Genomic DNA, 16,415 nt, shown 5'->3' with positions numbered 1-16,415 from the left:
GATTAAAGTATCTGGCTTGTCCTGTAGCCAGTGTCTCTTCTGAGCGGGTTTTCAGTGCTGCTGGTGCCATTGTCACATCGAAAAGGACTAGTCTCTCCCCCAAAAGCGTGGAGCGGCTGACAATGATAAAAATGAATCAACGCTTCATACCACCAGACTATCAAGTACGTGAATCACCGCCGGATGAAGAAAGCGAGTGCGAAGACGTCCTCACTACTGGGTTACATGACCTACTTCTGTCTGAACGCACAGAGTTTGAGGACGAGCTCCTCTTCCCTGACAACTAGGACAGGTATATTAAAGGAATGATGCAATGCATTGCATAGGATTGTTTAGCGGACTCTGAGCAAATGTGCATGGAATTAAAGTATACTAGTCACTTCAGACTCACGTGATGGGCAATTTTCCCATGTTATTTAATAATATAAATTATTTATGCACTTGTGACCCTACTACTACAGGTGCAGTCAGTACTTAATTTATCGTTCGTAGTTCATGTTCATGTTGCACAACGTACATTATTTGGTGAAACAGTCCCCCCTCCAGCCCCCCAACAAACACAAATGAACTTCAAATGTTTTCTTGTGAAAATATCTTTGTTTTATTTTTATATTTTCATAATGATAATAGAAAAATAAAATATATAACAAATGTAACCCCCTGACCCAGAGCTGTCCCTACCCTCCCCTAACCCCAACCAAATTTCAACCCAAATGTACACCCCAACTCCCACATCCCACCCACCAACAAAAGGATTAAAAAAGGGGCAAAAAACAGGGTCCATTTCAAAGCCGGCGGGCTTTCAGGTGTTTGTCCACCATTATCTTCACACGCTCCTCTAGACCGTCCTCCAGCTTCTTCCGCTCCTCCTCCAACTTACTCGCTACCCGGCGGAGAATCTTCGCTTGGAAATCACGGCACCTACACTTGCATGCATGTTGTTGTTGTTGTGGGGGGGCCGCCGAAGATGTAACAACGCGGCGGCGGGCGGCTGCCTGACCACGGCGACGTAGTCCTGCAGGCTTGGGGCCCGGGGCATTGGAAGAGGCAGCAGCTGCTGCCGCCGCCTCCTCCTCCTCCTCCTCGGCCTGATCCACCAGCCGGCGGTAGGCCTCTACAATTGCCTGCAGTTTCCGCTGCCGGGCCCGGACTGCCAACTCCTTCCTTGTTGGTTTTTGGGAAGGAGTAACTATAAAGAAAGAAACAGAATTGTTGTAATCCAAACTCCCCGCAAATCAAGAACACAACATTGATTCAACACATAGTGGGCGGCACAGTAGCACTAGCAAGCAAGCTGAGTACCAAAAATTGTGTTGCGTCTATCTTGAACATTCTACAGCCTCTATTAATTTTTTGGACTTTTTGGCACGGCATTATGCCTGCCCTATTAGCATGGGTGTACTTCAACGGTCACACACATTAGAACGAACACCTGTCTTTTTCATATCTCCTTTTGTATTATATACTCTGATTCCGGGAAGGCGGGAACACTCTCAAAGTAACATTAATTAACAGGGGGCAGCTAGTAGTACATGTCTAGTAAAGACTATAATACTTTATACCGCGCAACAAACCTTATTTGGTTTGTGTTTCACCAGCAACGACCCATGCACCCAGTCGTCCCCTCCTTCCCTTGCCTTTGGGTTTGCCCAAAACACCGCTGCTGCTGAGACTATCCACTAACCACCGGTATTGGGTGTGTCTCCCAACCACGCTGGCAGCTGTGTTTTCCCCTTTACATGCTTTAACAACAACCCATGCATCCGACTGCTATCAGCCACTTGCATTACTGTAGTGGTAATGCTTAGCATGCTAATGACAAGTAAAGGTAACATCATATATTTTCCAGTAGAGTACAGTGAGAAAGTTTTCCCCTCCCACCAAGTAATGCAGATCACTATTGAATGTAACTTACCATCGCCCGCCGCTGTTGGCTCCCCCCCCCACTGCTGCTGGTGTAGGTGCCTCTGTTCCTCCTGTCCCCGCCGGGATCGCTGAAGCTGCGCCGCTGTCCCCGTCGGCACTGGTCGATGGTAAGGGTTCTGCACCTATAAAAATAAGTACACCTTTTTAGATGGATGCACAGCCCCCTTTGTACTTGTTCACCAAGAATGGAGTTCTTCAAAACAGTTAAGTACAACGTACGTAATCAGTATGAGTCCACATTGCATAGTACAGCAGAGTCACTACACATATTAGCATTCATTGTTATGGTATGGTACCCAAGCTCATCTCATCTGTCCTGCTACTCTAGTCCTTGGAAATTGGAAGTGAACTATGTAACCTTTGTACATCAATGTATCCAGTTTTGCGCATGTTAACTCGCAGCTTGTTGCGCAGTACGAGAAGACGCTCTGGGGCAACACATCATTGTTCAATGCATACACCTGAAGAGGTGGGAAAGTAAAAGGGCCCGTATTTAAGTTTTCTATGTGGATTGTGGAATAGAGTTTGCTTACAGGTTACAACTTCTTTTTAGCATGGCTGCATAAAACTGGCATAAATGTATTTCATACTGTCTAACGTGCACCACTTTTGTCATTATTTTTCGGCAGATGAGAAGATTGCCTTCTACGAAGCGGACATTTCCATAGCTTACAAAAAAAGAGGAATATCTGACCAGTATACCTTGGTGAGAGGTCTCCGATAGTTGCCACATTTCCCTATTGTGCACTAGTAGCTGTACAAATGTTGATTACTTTATTATGCCTTTTTTAACTCTGGATTTTTTCTGGTGGGCCCTTCAACGTATTTGACGGAACAACTTAAAAACATTGATGTTACTTACTTACTTCTAACAAAATAAAGCTTTTGAATGACCACTTTGACTCTGAAGTTTATTTTCAGTGTCTGTTGTCTTGGAGACTCACACGAGTGAGTGAGCAAAAGGGGGTTTCTTAGGTAACGGTTTGTGTCCTAAAAGCATTCGGCATCTTGGTATTGGGGTTCAGGAGTGTGAATTGAATAATTGACCAATGACTCAGGCCATATAGGCTGTCGTTCAGTGAATTGTGCGTTCCTCAGAGTTCTGTGACTGAGGTGTAAGTAAGGTCCAACCTGCCTATCAGTACCAACATCCAATTTTCGTGTGCATAGTTACATAGTTGTGTAATATGTATATAACTCCATAGGAGATAGAATACCCACAAGACTAGTAGTGGTATACTAACGTTTACAAAAATACTAGACAAACATCATTCTGGATGCATACTTGGTTGCTGTCAATTGCCAAAGCAGACACATTACAGAGGAAAAAACAAGCACTGTTGGACTTACTGGGGACAGCAGCAGGATCCTCAGTAGAGGAGCTCTGTGTAAGTGGTGGTTCACCCGCCGACTCGGTCCCTGTATTCTGCTTGCCCCTGGGTTCTGTGGTTCATGTAAAAAATAATAAACAAAGAGAAAAACATTGAGTGCTGTGAAACATAGACATCATTGCAAAAAACACTGCTACAGTGGAACAGAGCCGGAGGCAACAAATCCATGCCAGGGGCCGCAACGCAAATATCTATCCATCCTTAGAGTATTATTAAATTAAGGATATCTATTGGTGCGGTGGCCCCTGAAGTTTGGTGCCCCTGTGCAGTTGCACAGCTTGCACATGCCCCCTAGAGCCGGCCCTGGCTGAGGTAAGAAGAACAAAGTAACGTTAGCATTCTTTGCCAGAAAAGGATTCGATTCATGCAGAAGAGAAGGCCGTGAAAAAAATGCTACAATATGCAAACTACGTACAATTATCCATCCACCGCTATTTCACTGACGGACAAAGGAAGGACAAGACTCTATTAATAGCATTAACTAACTTCAGTTCTCAACAATAAAGAAAATCTCACATCAATAAACAGCAACAGCTAGCGCCAAGTTGAAACAACACGCAAGAGCCAGTGAAGAAGAAGAACACTGTCATACAATGACAGTAGATATACCGGAATACATCGGAAATGTAACTAGGAGCAACAGTCATCGCGTTACTTATTCAGCCAATATTTACAAAGATACAATAACAATATTTATACAACTATATATATATATATATATATATTTATATAACTATATATATATATATATATATATATACACACTTTATTTTTGGGGTAGCCACTCACCAAGACCCACAACCTCCACACCAAGCAGGTCCAACAGGTCCTGCTCCCGGTCCAAAATGTCGGCCCAGCGGTGGGACAGCTGATGGTGGGTACGCCGGATACCGGAGCAGCGGAAGACTGCACGGCGCACCTTCGCCCACCGCCGGAGACGCTCTTCAATGCGCTGGTAGCCGGAGCCGGGCCTGCTGCCAAAGTCAAGGGGAGGTGACGCTGGATAAAAAAGACCAGGGCGGCCACCTCCTCCTCCCCAAAAAGTTGGCGGGGCGTCACTCCTGCCGGGCGCATTCTGCCGCAAGGCAGCCGGGTTTTTTTCGGCACAGCCGCCTTGCCCTTTGAGCCGCCGATGCTGCTGGCACCCTTCACCATGGTTCTGGGTGGAGGGGAGAAGGAAAGTTGAAGACAAAAAGGTTAGGGGAAGAAAGAAGAAAGATAAAAGAAGGAAGTAATATAAAACAAGAGAAAAGTTGCAAAAAAAGTTGTAAAAGTAAAAATAAAATGAGAAATATAAACCTAGGCACAGACAGAAATAGGTAATAAGTAAAGAAAGTTAGAAAAACTGAGAGAAAAGACCAGGATGGAAGAGATAGGAGTGAGATGCTAAAGTAGGCCCAAAACCATAGCCAGAGTGTGAAATCGAAGATGGCTCTGCCCGTCGCGACCGCCGCGGTAAGTTCGCGCGATATTTGACGCGATCACGCACTTTGGCAGTGCGAACGAGAAGATGAGTTCCCGAACATGTCTAACACAACGCGAACACGTTACTTGTGACCCGGAACCGGAAATAAGGGAACGCAAGCGGGCGGGACAAACCTCATTGAGTAACTTAGCGCGCTAGCTATCTCGAGCATGCAGGCAGCGCCCCGAACACGCGCACCGCGCTCCCGAAGACGAAAAACGGCGCGCGAACGGGTCTAGCAAGCTACTACGAATGTCCGCGGAGCTACGTGTAGCTCGCGGAGTGCAAGTGCGTCTTCGCGTAGCGTCGCGGAGTGCGGCTACGCGAACTACGCCCAGGGTTAGATTAAACCCAGATCTGTGACTGGGGGTGAATGTTTTGCTATTGTGCAACATTCCGTCCATCATCTTGTGTGTTTTGCTGTTCACCCTATGTGGGAAGGGTATGCCCAGACGTGGGTCCCTTGCTCACTGGAGTCAAGCTATCCTGGCTGAAGACAGCTGATAGCCAGAAACCGGTCCTAGGATGCTTGATTCCAGTCCAGGAAAGACATGGCTTGGCAGTTCGGGCTGGACTGTTCCCATGAGGCACAGGGTCAAGACTAATTTGCATATGGCCATGTCTGAACTGGGGTGGCTTGGTGAGCAAAGTAACAATGGATTGAACCCAGATCTGTGACTGGGGGTGAATGTTTTACCATTGTGCAACATTCCGTCCATCATCTTGTGTGTTTTGCTGTTCACCCTATGTGGGAAGGGTATGCCCAGACGTGGGTCCCTTGCTCACTAAGCCACTGGAGTCAAGCTATCCTGGCTGAAGATGGCTGATAGCCAGAAACCGGTCCTAGGATGCTTGATTCCGGTCCAGGAAAGACATTGCTTGGCAGTTCGGGCTGGACTGTTCCCATGAGGCACAGGGTCAAGACTCATTTGCATATGGCCATGTCTGAACTGGGGTGGCTTGGTGAGCAAAATAACGATGGATTAAACCCAGATTTGTGACTGGGGTGAATGGTTTGCCATTGTGCAACATTCCGTCCATCATCTGGTGTGTTTTGCTGTTCACCCTATCTGGGAAGGGTATGCCCAGACGTGGGTCCCTTGCTCACTAAGCCACTGGAGTCAAGCTATCCTGGCTAAAGACGGCTGATAGCCAGAAACCGGTCCTAGGATGCTAGATTCCGGTCAAGGAAAGACATGGCTTGGCAGTTCGTGCTGGACTGTTCCCATGAGGCACAGGGTCAAGACTGATTTGTATAAGGCCATGTCTGAACTGGGGTGGCTTGGTGAGCAAAATAACGATGGATTAAACCCAGATCTGTGACTGGGGGTGAATGTTTTGCTATTGTGCAACATTCCGTCCATCATCTTGTGTGTTTTGCTGTTCACCCTATGTGGGAAGGGTATGCCCAGACGTGGGTCCCTTGCTCACTGGAGTCAAGCTATCCTGGCTGAAGACAGCTGATAGCCAGAAACCGGTCCTAGGATGCTTGATTCCGGTCCGGGAAAGACATGGCTTGGCAGTTCGGGCTGGACTGTTCCCATGAGGCACAGGGTCAAGACTGATTTGCATATGGCCATGTCTGAACTGGGGTGGCTTGGTGAGCAAAGTAACAATGGATTAATTCCAGATCTGTGACTGGGGGTGAATGTTTTGCCATTGTGCAACATTCCGTCCATCATCTTGTGTGTTTTGCTGTTCACCCTATGTGGGAAGGGTATGCCCAGACGTGGGTCCCTTGCTCACTAAGCCACTGGAGTCAAGCTATCCTGGCTGAAGATGGCTGATAGCCAGAAACCGGTCCTAGGATGCTTGATTCCGGTCCAGGAAAGACATGGCTTGGCAGTTCGGGCTGGACTGTTCCCATGAGGCACAGGGTAAAGACTCATTTGCATATGGCCATGTCTGAACTGGGGTGGCTTGGTGAGCAAAATAACGATGGATTAAACCCAGATTTGTGACTGGGGGTGAATGGTTTGCCATTGTGCAACATTCCGTCCATCACCTTGTGTGTTTTGCTGTTCACTTTATGTGGGAAGGGTATGCCCAGACGTGGGTCCCTTGCTCACTAAGCCACTGGAGTCAAGCTATCCTGGCTGAAGATGGCTGATAGCCAGAAACCGGTCCTAGAATGCTTGATTCCGGTCCAGGAAAGACATGGCTTTGCAGTTCCGGCTGGACTGTTCCCATGAGGCACAGGGTCAAGACTCATTTGCATATGGCCATGTCTGAACTGGGGTGGCATGGTGAGCAAAATAACGATGGATTAAACCCAGATCTGTGACTGGGGTGAATGGTTTGCCATTGTGCAACATTCCGTCCATAATCTTGTGTGTTTTGCTGTTCACCCTATCTGGGAAGGGTATGCCCAGACGTGGGTCCCTTGCTCACTAAGCCACTGGAGTCAAGCTATCCTGGCTAAAGACGGCTGATAGCCAGAAACCGGTCCTAGGATGCTTGATTCCGGTCAAGGAAAGACATGGCTTGGCAGTTCGTGCTGGACTGTTCCCACTAGGCACAGGGTCAAGACTGTTTTGCATAAGGCCATGTCTGAATTGGGGTGGCTTGGTGAGCAAAATGACGATGGATTTAACCCAGATCTGTGACTGGGGGTGAATGTTTTGCTATTGTGCAACATTCCGTCCATCATCTTGTGTGTTTTGCTGTTCACCCTATGTGGGAAGGGTATGCCCAGACGTGGGTCCCTTGCTCACTGGAGTCAAGCTATCCTGGCTGAAGACAGCTGATAGCCAGAAACCGGTCCTAGGATGCTTGATTCCGGTCCAGGAAAGACATGGCTTGGCAGTTCGGGCTGGACTGTTCCCATGAGGCACAGGGTCAAGACTCATTTGCATATGGCCATGTCTGAACTGGGGTGGCTTGGTGAGCAAAATAACGATGGATTAAACCCAGATTTGTGACTGGGGTGAATGGTTTGCCATTGTGCAACATTCCGTCCATCATCTTGTGTGTTTTGCTGTTCACCCTATCTGGGAAGGGTATGCCCAGACGTGGGTCCCTTGCTCACTAAGCCACTGGAGTCAAGCTATCCTGGCTGAAGACGGCTGATAGCCAGAAACCGGTCCTAGGATGCTTGATTCCGGTCAAGGAAAGACATGGCTTGGCAGTTCGTGCTGGACTGTTCCCATGAGGCACAGGGTCAAGACTGATTTGCATAAGGCCATGTCTGAACTGCGGTGGCTTGGTGAGCAAAATAACGATGGATTAAACCCAAATCTGTGACTGGGGGTGAATGTTTTGCTATTGTGCAACATTCCGTCCATCATCTTGTGTGTTTTGCTGTTCACCCTATGTGGGAAGGGTATGCCCAGACGTGGGTCCCTTGCTCACTGGAGTCAAGCTATCCTGGCTGAAGACAGCTGATAGCCAGAAACCGGTCCTAGGATGCTTGATTCCGGTCCAGGAAAGACATGGCTTGGCAGTTCGGGCTGGACTGTTCCAATGAGGCACAGGGTCAAGACTGATTTGCATATGGCCATGTCTGAACTGGGGTGGCTTGGTGAGCAAAGTAACAATGGATTGAACCCAGATCTGTGACTGGGGGTGAATGTTTTGCCATTGTGCAACATTCCGTCCATCATCTTGTGTGTTTTGCTGTTCACCCTATGTGGGAAGGGTATGCCCAGACGTGGGTCCCTTGCTCACTAAGCCACTGGAGTCAAGCTATCCTGGCTGAAGATGGCTGATAGCCAGAAACCGGTCCTAGGATGCTTGATTCCGGTCCAGGAAAGACATGGCTTGGCAGTTCGGGCTGGACTGTTCCCATGAGGCACAGGGTCAAGACTCATTTGCATATGGCCATGTCTGAACTGGGGTGGCTTGGTGAGCAAAATAACGATGGATTAAACCCAGATTTGTGACTGGGGTGAATGGTTTGCCATTATGCAACATTCCGTCCATCATCTTGTGTGTTTTGCTGTTCACCCTATCTGGGAAGGGTATGCCCAGATGTGGGTCCCTTGCTCACTAAGCCACTGGAGTCAAGCTATCCTGGCTGAAGACGGCTGATAGCCAGAAACCGGTCCTAGGATGCTTGATTCCGGTCAAGGAAAGACATGGCTTGGCAGTACGGGCTGGACTGTTCCCATGAGGCACAGGGTCAAGACTGATTTGTATAATGCCATGTCTGAACTGGGGTGGCTTGGTGAGCAAAATAACGATGGATTAAACCCAGATCTGTGACTGGGGGTGAATGTTTTGCTATTGTGCAACATTCCTTCCATCATCTTGTGTGTTTTGCTGTTCACCCTATGTGGGAAGGGTATGCTCAAACGTGAGTCCCTTGCTCAGTGGAGTCAAGCTATCCTGGCTGAAGACAGCTGATAGCCAGAAACCGGTCCTAGGATGCGTGATTCCGGTCCAGGAAAGACATGGCTTGGCAGTTCGGGCTGGACTGTTCCCATGAGGCACAGGGTCAAGACTGATTTGCATATGGCCATTGTGAGAAGTTGGCCTGATGTATGATGTTTCCAATTCTGGAACCACCTTGTATCAGTCCAAATATCCCCTTATGGTGTCTGGTTGTAAGTCAACCTTATAGACAAGCTATCTTAAGGGTAGCATAGACTAAGCAGCCTTAAAGGCTTAACTCAAGAGGTCGTGTTAAGCAAGCTGTTTTACCAATCACAATCCTGTAATATCAAATGAAAGGACACCACACAAGTATATATTATAAAAATATATGTATTTATTACTCACAATAATCCTCAGTACTCTCTATGAATAAAGGGGCACAAGCGTTAAATCAAAAGCACAGTATAACATATAAAGTTGCACAAATATGGATGAGGGCGAGGGGCCACTCAGACCATATACTAAACAAGTGGTATAAGAGATACCAATCGAACAGTGATTAGGCCTAGGGCCTAGGGAATCGCTGGGAGCAGTCGTGACAAGCAATGCTGAAGTCGGGAAAAGCCCGCGGCATTCGGGTGAAGCGCTGAAAGCGCACGCATGCACCAATGTTAGTCAATGGTGCGTAAAAGTTACACAAATAGAAGTTAAGGACACTTCCGCTGAACCTAGAGGGACAAAACTTAAGACACAGACCCTAGAGGAGTGTACCAGTGTGGGAATACCGGCGTTGCAATGTTACCTCACCCACAGGAAGCGGATGCACAGGCTCGAAGTCGTGTCGGGTTTCGTCACGCTGATTCTTGGTGCTTGAAGCTGAAGAGGCTGCAGGCGCTGTGAAGGAGAAGTGTCCGGAGGGATCCAAGAGTGGATCGAAGTCGAAAAGTACCTGAAAGCAGAGGGGACAGAGTCTGGGTCACTCATCAGTGACCAGGGTGGAACCAGGACGGAACCAGGCAATGTCGGGTGCAATCAGGTGGTTAACGAGGAGCTTCTCTCCGCTGTCACGTGGGCTCTGGGGCATCTACGAAGTCCAGGAGCAGGTCACGATCTATCCCACACAGGCTCTCGCCATCGGCGCTGTCGGCTTCAAGATTGGAGCAAACAACACTTGGCAAAAGCAATCCACGCGGAACCGGGAGATTGCTTCTCACTCAAACCAGGAGGGTCAGAGTGGGGGCTCCTTTTCAGGGGAGCTGGTGCAAATGTAGAGCAACCAGAATCACAAGTCGTTTTTCAAGTTTCGTCGGCACAGGGGCCACGAGCCGGCTGGCAAGTGACCGGGCCAACGCGTTGAGCCAAAAGAAGAAGGGCCCCACGCAGCACTCGTCGAGTGTGGAGGGCTGATCTTCGGTGCAAGAGTGGCTCAGGGTTGGGGCTTCTCAAACCCCGGTGTACAGCTTCGAGGGTCACTCGTGGGCTGCACGGTCAGCGTCTTGTGGTCTTTCCAAGATGGCGTGCCCCATGCTTCCGGTCGCCTCCACGGGTCTCAGCTCTGCAGGGACTGTGGATCGGGCTGTTAGAAGGCAGGCAAGCTTGATCTCGTCGATCTCTGTCGCTCGAGTTCCGGCGAGAACTGCAACAAAGCAGATGTCGAGGTGCTGGATGGTGCCTGTTTGCACAGGGTGGTCACTCCTTGACCACAAGGGAGATTCTTCAGTCTTCTACGTTGAGTAGGATGTCGAAGGGTCCAGAGTTTCGTTTCTTATGTTTCATCAGGATAATCTGAAGTGCTTTGGTACTGCTCCCAGTCTTATACTAATTTAGGGGGCTGGATTACCTGCTAGGTCCCCTCCTATGGGTGGGACCCAGGAAGTGGGTGGATACACCCCCTTCCTTTGATCCAGGCCGCCCTGGCACGAGGGCTGGAGTGCCCCAGAACCGGTTTGGCCGGAATATGCAAGGGGCAGCCTTGTGCTCCCCATGCAGTGTCTGGTTTCTTTCAAACCTCCCTGCTACAATCCACTATCTCCTGTCTGGGGGTGTAACACCTCCCTGCGACAGGAAACCCTTTGTCCAGGCCCCTTTGGCAGAGTTTCGGTCAGCTTCAGGGGGTCAGACTTGTGTCTGTGGCAGAAGCATCCATTTTGTGGATCCAAGGTCCTTTTAGAAATTAACCGCATTTAAGTAAAGTAACATGTCTTACCCCTCTAGAGGGGTGGAATGCTATCCCCGTCACCAGAACTGGCGAGGGGATAGTATTCCAAATCGTATGACACCTTACACGACATGTTTTGATAAAGCCAAACCAAAGTTGCTATATAACCGCGAGGATTATAATGCACTTAAGAGTATATGGTATGGCATTATCCTGAAACAACTTAGGGATTTGTTCCCGACGGCTGCAGACAGGCTCAGCTCATGCTAGAGCTCCATCTCACATTAAACCACGCACTCTGCCTCCAGGATTGATGAGGCCTTCCATAGGAGTGGCTCACAGGTTTATATGTGTCCAGATATAGGTTTAGATATAGGTATACTATATCTAAGCATGGGGTGATTACACAACCTTACCCCAGCTGAGTGATCAGCCAGTTGTGTCAATTTAAGAACCAGCCAGGGGTGGCAAAAGATATGCTGCAGCCCCTGGTAGGCCTTGGTGGCACCTATGCCCTGGGCACCAATAGTGCATGGTACAGGGGCTGACAAGGAGTCCATTTCCAATTGTGGTATGTACCTAGGGTACATGGAATCCATTTTACAGAGAGAGCAGATGGCCTGGGGCCCTGATTAGCAGGGAACCAGGTCAACTAAGTCAAAAACCAGCTAAACACAAGGCAAAAAATCTGGGGTAACCATAGTCAGGTAGCCACCTTCCTACAGCCATGTCTGAACTGGGGTGGCTTGGTGAGCAAAGTAACAATGGATTAAACCCAGATCTGTGACTGGGGGTGAATGTTTTGCCATTGTGCAACATTCCGTCCATCATCTTGTGTGTTTTGCTGTTCACCCTATGTGGGAAGGGTATGCCCAGACGTGGGTCCCTTGCTCACTAAGCCACTGGAGTCAAGCTATCCTGGCTGAAGATGGCTGATAGCCAGAAACCGGTCCTAGGATGCTTGATTCCGGTCCAGGAAAGACATGGCATGGCAGTTCGTGCTGGACTGTTCCCATGAGGCTCAGGGTCAAGACTGATTTGCATAAGGCCATGTCTGAACTGGGGTGGCTTGGTGAGCAAAATAACGATGGATTAAACCCAGATCTGTGACTGGGGGTGAATGTTTAGCTATTGTGCAACATTCCGTCCATCATCTTGTGTGTTTTGCTGTTCACCCTATGTGGGAAGGGTATGCCCAGACGTGGGTCCCTTGCTCACTGGAGTCAAGCTGTCCTGGCTGAAGACAGCTGATAGCCAGAAACCGGTCCTAGGATGCTTGATTCCGGTCCAGGAAAGACATGGCTTCGCAGTTCGGGCTGGACTGTTCCCATGAGGCACAGTGTCAAGACTGATTTGCATATGGCCATGTCTGAACTGGGGTGGCTTGGTGAGCAAAGTAACAATGGGGGTGAATGTTTTGCCATTGTGCAACATTCCGTCCATCATCTTGTGTGTTTTGCTGTTCACCCTATGTGGGAAGGGTATGCCCAGACGTGGGTCCCTTTCTCACTAAGCCACTGGAGTCAAGCTATCCTGGCTGAAGATGACTGATAGCCAGAAACCGGTCCTAGGATGCTTGATTCCGGTCCAGGAAAGACATGGCTTGGCAGTTCGGGCTGGACTGTTCCCATGAGGCACAGGGTCAAGACTCATTTGCATATGGCCATGTCTGAACTGGGGTGGCTTGGTGAGCAAAATAACGATGGATTAAACCCAGATCTGTGACTGGGGGTGAATGTTTTGCCATTGTGCAACATTCCGTTCATCATCTTGTGTGTTTTGCTGTTCACCCTATCTGGGAAGGGTATGCCCAGATGTGGGTCCCTTGCTCACTAAGCCACTGGAGTCAAGCTATCCTGGCTGAAGACGGCTGATAGCCAGAAACCGGTCCTAGGATGCTTGATTCCGGTCAAGGAAAGACATGGCTTGACAGTACAGGCTGGACTGTTCCCATGAGGCACAGGGTCAAGACTGATTTGTATAAGGCCCTGTCTGAACTGGGGTGGCTTGGTGAGCAAAATAACAATGGATTAAACCCAGATCTGTGACTGGGGGTGAATGTTTTGCTATTGTGCAACATTCCATCCATCATCTTGTGTGTTTTGCTGTTCACCCTATGTGGGAAGGGTATGCCCAGACGTGGGTCCCTTGCTCACTGGTGTCAAGCTATCCTGGCTGAAGACAGCTGATAGCCAGAAACCAGTCCTAGGATGCTTGATTCCGGTCCAGGAAAGACATGGCTTGGCAGTTCGGGCTGGACTGTTCCCATGAGGCACAGGGTCAAGACTGATTTCCATATGGCCATGTCTGAACTGGGGTGGCTTGGTGAGCAAAGTAACAATGGATTAAACCCAGATTTGTGACTGGGGGTGAATGTTTTGCCATTGTGCAACATTCCGTCCATCATCTTGTGTGTTTTGCTGTTCACCCTATGTGGGAAGGTGTAGGAAGGTAGATCCCTGACTATGGTTGCCCCCAACTTTTTGCCTGGTGTTTTGCTGGTTTTCTGACTTAGTTGACCTGGGGCCCTGCTATTCAGGACCCCAGGCCTACTGCTCTCTCTGTAAAATGGATTCCATGTACCTTAGGTACATATCTAATTGGATACTGAGTCACCTTATCAGTCCCTGTACAGTGTACCTTAGGTACCCAGGGCATAGGTGTACCCAGGGCCTACCAGGGGCTGCAGCATGTATTATGCCACCCCTGGCTGGCCATCCAAATCTGACACAACTGGCTGCACGACAGCTGGGGCAAGGTGGTGTAATCACCCTTTGCTTTAGATATAGTATTCCTATATCTAACCCTAAAATGGGCACACAGATCTCCTATCAGTCACTCCTATAGCAGGCCTTAACAATCCTGAAGGCAGAGTGCTTGGAATCATGTGAGATGGTGCTCTGGCATGAGCTGAGCCTGTCTGCGGCTTTCGGGATCCATCCCTTAGCCGTTTCCATGATATCGCATACCATATACTCTTAAGTGCATTATAATCCTCGCGGTTATATGCCAACTCTGGTATCGCTTTATCAAAACATGTCGAGTAAGGTGTCATACGAATTGGAATACTAACCCCTCGCCAATTCTGGCGACGGGGTTAGCATTCCACCCTTCTAGAGGGACACGACATGTATGTAACCTGTAACCCCGTTTAAAGTCAAACAGAGCCTTAGCTCCACAAAATGGATGCTGCCACCGAGACACAAGTCTGCCCTCCTGCTGCTGGGAGTCCTCCCAGAGCAGGAGGCAAGGACCAAGGGTTTCCTGCCAGGGGCGGTGCTAGCACCGTCCCAGACAGGATTTTTTGTATCCTAGGTAGGCAGGGCTTCAGAGGAAGGTGACTGCAAGTGGCACCCCGGTGCTCACTGTGCATAGGCCAGCTGAAACCAGTTCCAGGGGCACTCCAGCCCCTGGCCTGGGGAACGCCCGCCAAAGGAGAGGGGTGTAACCACCCCCCTCCTAGTCCCACCCATAGGGCAGGACTTAGTCGCGTGCCAGCCCCTTTTTGCAGGATAAAGGTAGGACCTGGCCCCCTTCCAAATCAGATCATCTTTGAATCCTGAAACTACTTTCTTCAAGAAGGAACTCAAGACTCTTCCTAAGATTTCTCCCTTGTGACTAAGGAGTAGTCACCCTGCAGCAGCAGGCACCAACCAAGCATCGCGGTTTGTTGCCAGTCTCTCCTTCGGATCAAGACTGCTCCAGCACGACAAGAACCGGCTTCCCTGGCACCTCTGACCTCAACCTACATCATCAGCCCAGCTGTGATCCGTGGGTGTGACGAGACCTCGAGGGACCGGCCATCTTCAGAACTGCACGACGCTTGTCCAGCACGACGCCTGAGTGACCCTCGACTGAGTGCCTTGGGGTAAGAGAAGCCCCGACCCTGAGCAGCTCCAGCACCGAAGTCCAGCCCCCATGCATCCACGAGATCGGCGTGGGGCCCTTCTGCTTTTTGCTGCTCACCGCGTTGTCCAGGTCGCTTGCCCGTTGGCTAGTGGCCCCCTCACGACTCTCCACGACAACTAACATGGCTGGTCTGGTTGCTCCAGACTAGCCCGTGCTCCCCTCCAAAAGAGGAGCACCCTGGACCCTCCTGGTCCACTCAAGACGCCATTTTAGGTCCACCGCGTGGGACTTGCATTTGCCAAGACTTGTTGCCCAATCCTGGGTCCATCGACGTCGACAGCAAGAACCTTCGTGGGACAGTTTGCACCTCCATCCTGGTCGCCGACAACGCCTCCTGGTCCGAGAGACTGCAGAGCCCAGCAGCGCCCACTCACCTGACTGCGGTGACTTCGCCCGGTGCCATCCTGGTGCCCACTTAATCACTGGCTAGTGATTCAGAACTTGGTCCCCTCTGCTTTCAGGTTTTCTTCTTCCCTGATCCAGGCTTGGATCTCTTCGAACTTTTCTTCACTGGCCGCCTGCCAGCAACTTCTTCTTCAGGCTCCTGGTCCGTCAACGTGGGTTTCCGACGCAACTTGAACCCTATGCAGCCGCAGCCCCTGGGCTAGGTAAATCCAGCACTCCGGTGCCCCAGCATAGTCCAACACTCCAAGTGTTCGGATCCACTCCCGTTTTCGTCCCAGCTAGTCGGGTTCGCCCGAGAACAGCAACTTTGTGAGTTCTAGCTTCCATAGACTTTTTCCCGCCTTACGCGTGAGAGTTCCCACTCTGCACGTGGCGTCCCTAGGCCTCCTGCTCCTAACCTGAGTGTTCAGTATTGTAGGCCTAGCGTTTCTAAAGCCTCTGAGAATCGTTACTTACCTGCTAGTAATTCGCATTCCACTTTTGTAGTATATGGTTTTTCGTGCCCCTCGGGTATTTGTGTAAATTTTGCGACTTAAAGTATTTTCGTAAGAGTTTTGTTGTGTGCTTAGCTCCCTGTCTCATAAAGAGCCAGGGTAGTCTTGTTATAAATAAATACACTGTTTATTTTCATAACAACTTGTGTGGTGTCCTTTCACTTGGTGTTCAAGGGGTAATGTGATGGTAAAACAGCTGGCTTAACACGCCCTCTAGAGTCTTAGCCTTAGACTGGTCATATCCATGCTACTAGGATAGCTGGTCTATAAGGTTGACTTACAACCAATCATCAATAAGGGTTGTTTGGACTGATATATAGTGATCACTAGAATAGTGAACACTGCACATCAGG

General features: G+C 49.4%; 1 protein-coding gene across 1 annotated transcript in view; it reads right to left on the bottom strand.

Annotated features, from left to right (window-relative positions):
- Nucleotides 1-566: 566 nt before the first annotated feature.
- LOC144826162 (uncharacterized) overlaps nucleotides 567-16,415 on the bottom strand; it is a 133,236-nt gene continuing 117,387 nt past the window's right edge. The window contains exons 2-4 of the mRNA XM_078684555.1: nucleotides 3,277-3,416; nucleotides 1,916-2,048; nucleotides 567-1,189 (exon numbers count right to left, since the gene is read on the bottom strand). Coding sequence (XP_078540681.1) covers nucleotides 786-1,189; nucleotides 1,916-2,048; nucleotides 3,277-3,416 — 677 coding nt within the window. The 3' untranslated portion in view covers nucleotides 567-785. The remainder of the gene's footprint in view (nucleotides 1,190-1,915; nucleotides 2,049-3,276; nucleotides 3,417-16,415) is intronic.

The sequence above is a fragment of the Lissotriton helveticus genome, chromosome 3_2, assembly GCF_964261635.1.
Source record: "Lissotriton helveticus chromosome 3_2, aLisHel1.1, whole genome shotgun sequence".
In the NCBI taxonomy this organism is placed as follows: Eukaryota; Metazoa; Chordata; class Amphibia; order Caudata; family Salamandridae; genus Lissotriton; species Lissotriton helveticus.
The sequence above is the reverse complement of the archived record's forward strand: the minus strand, read 5'-3'. Positions and strand labels throughout refer to the sequence as shown.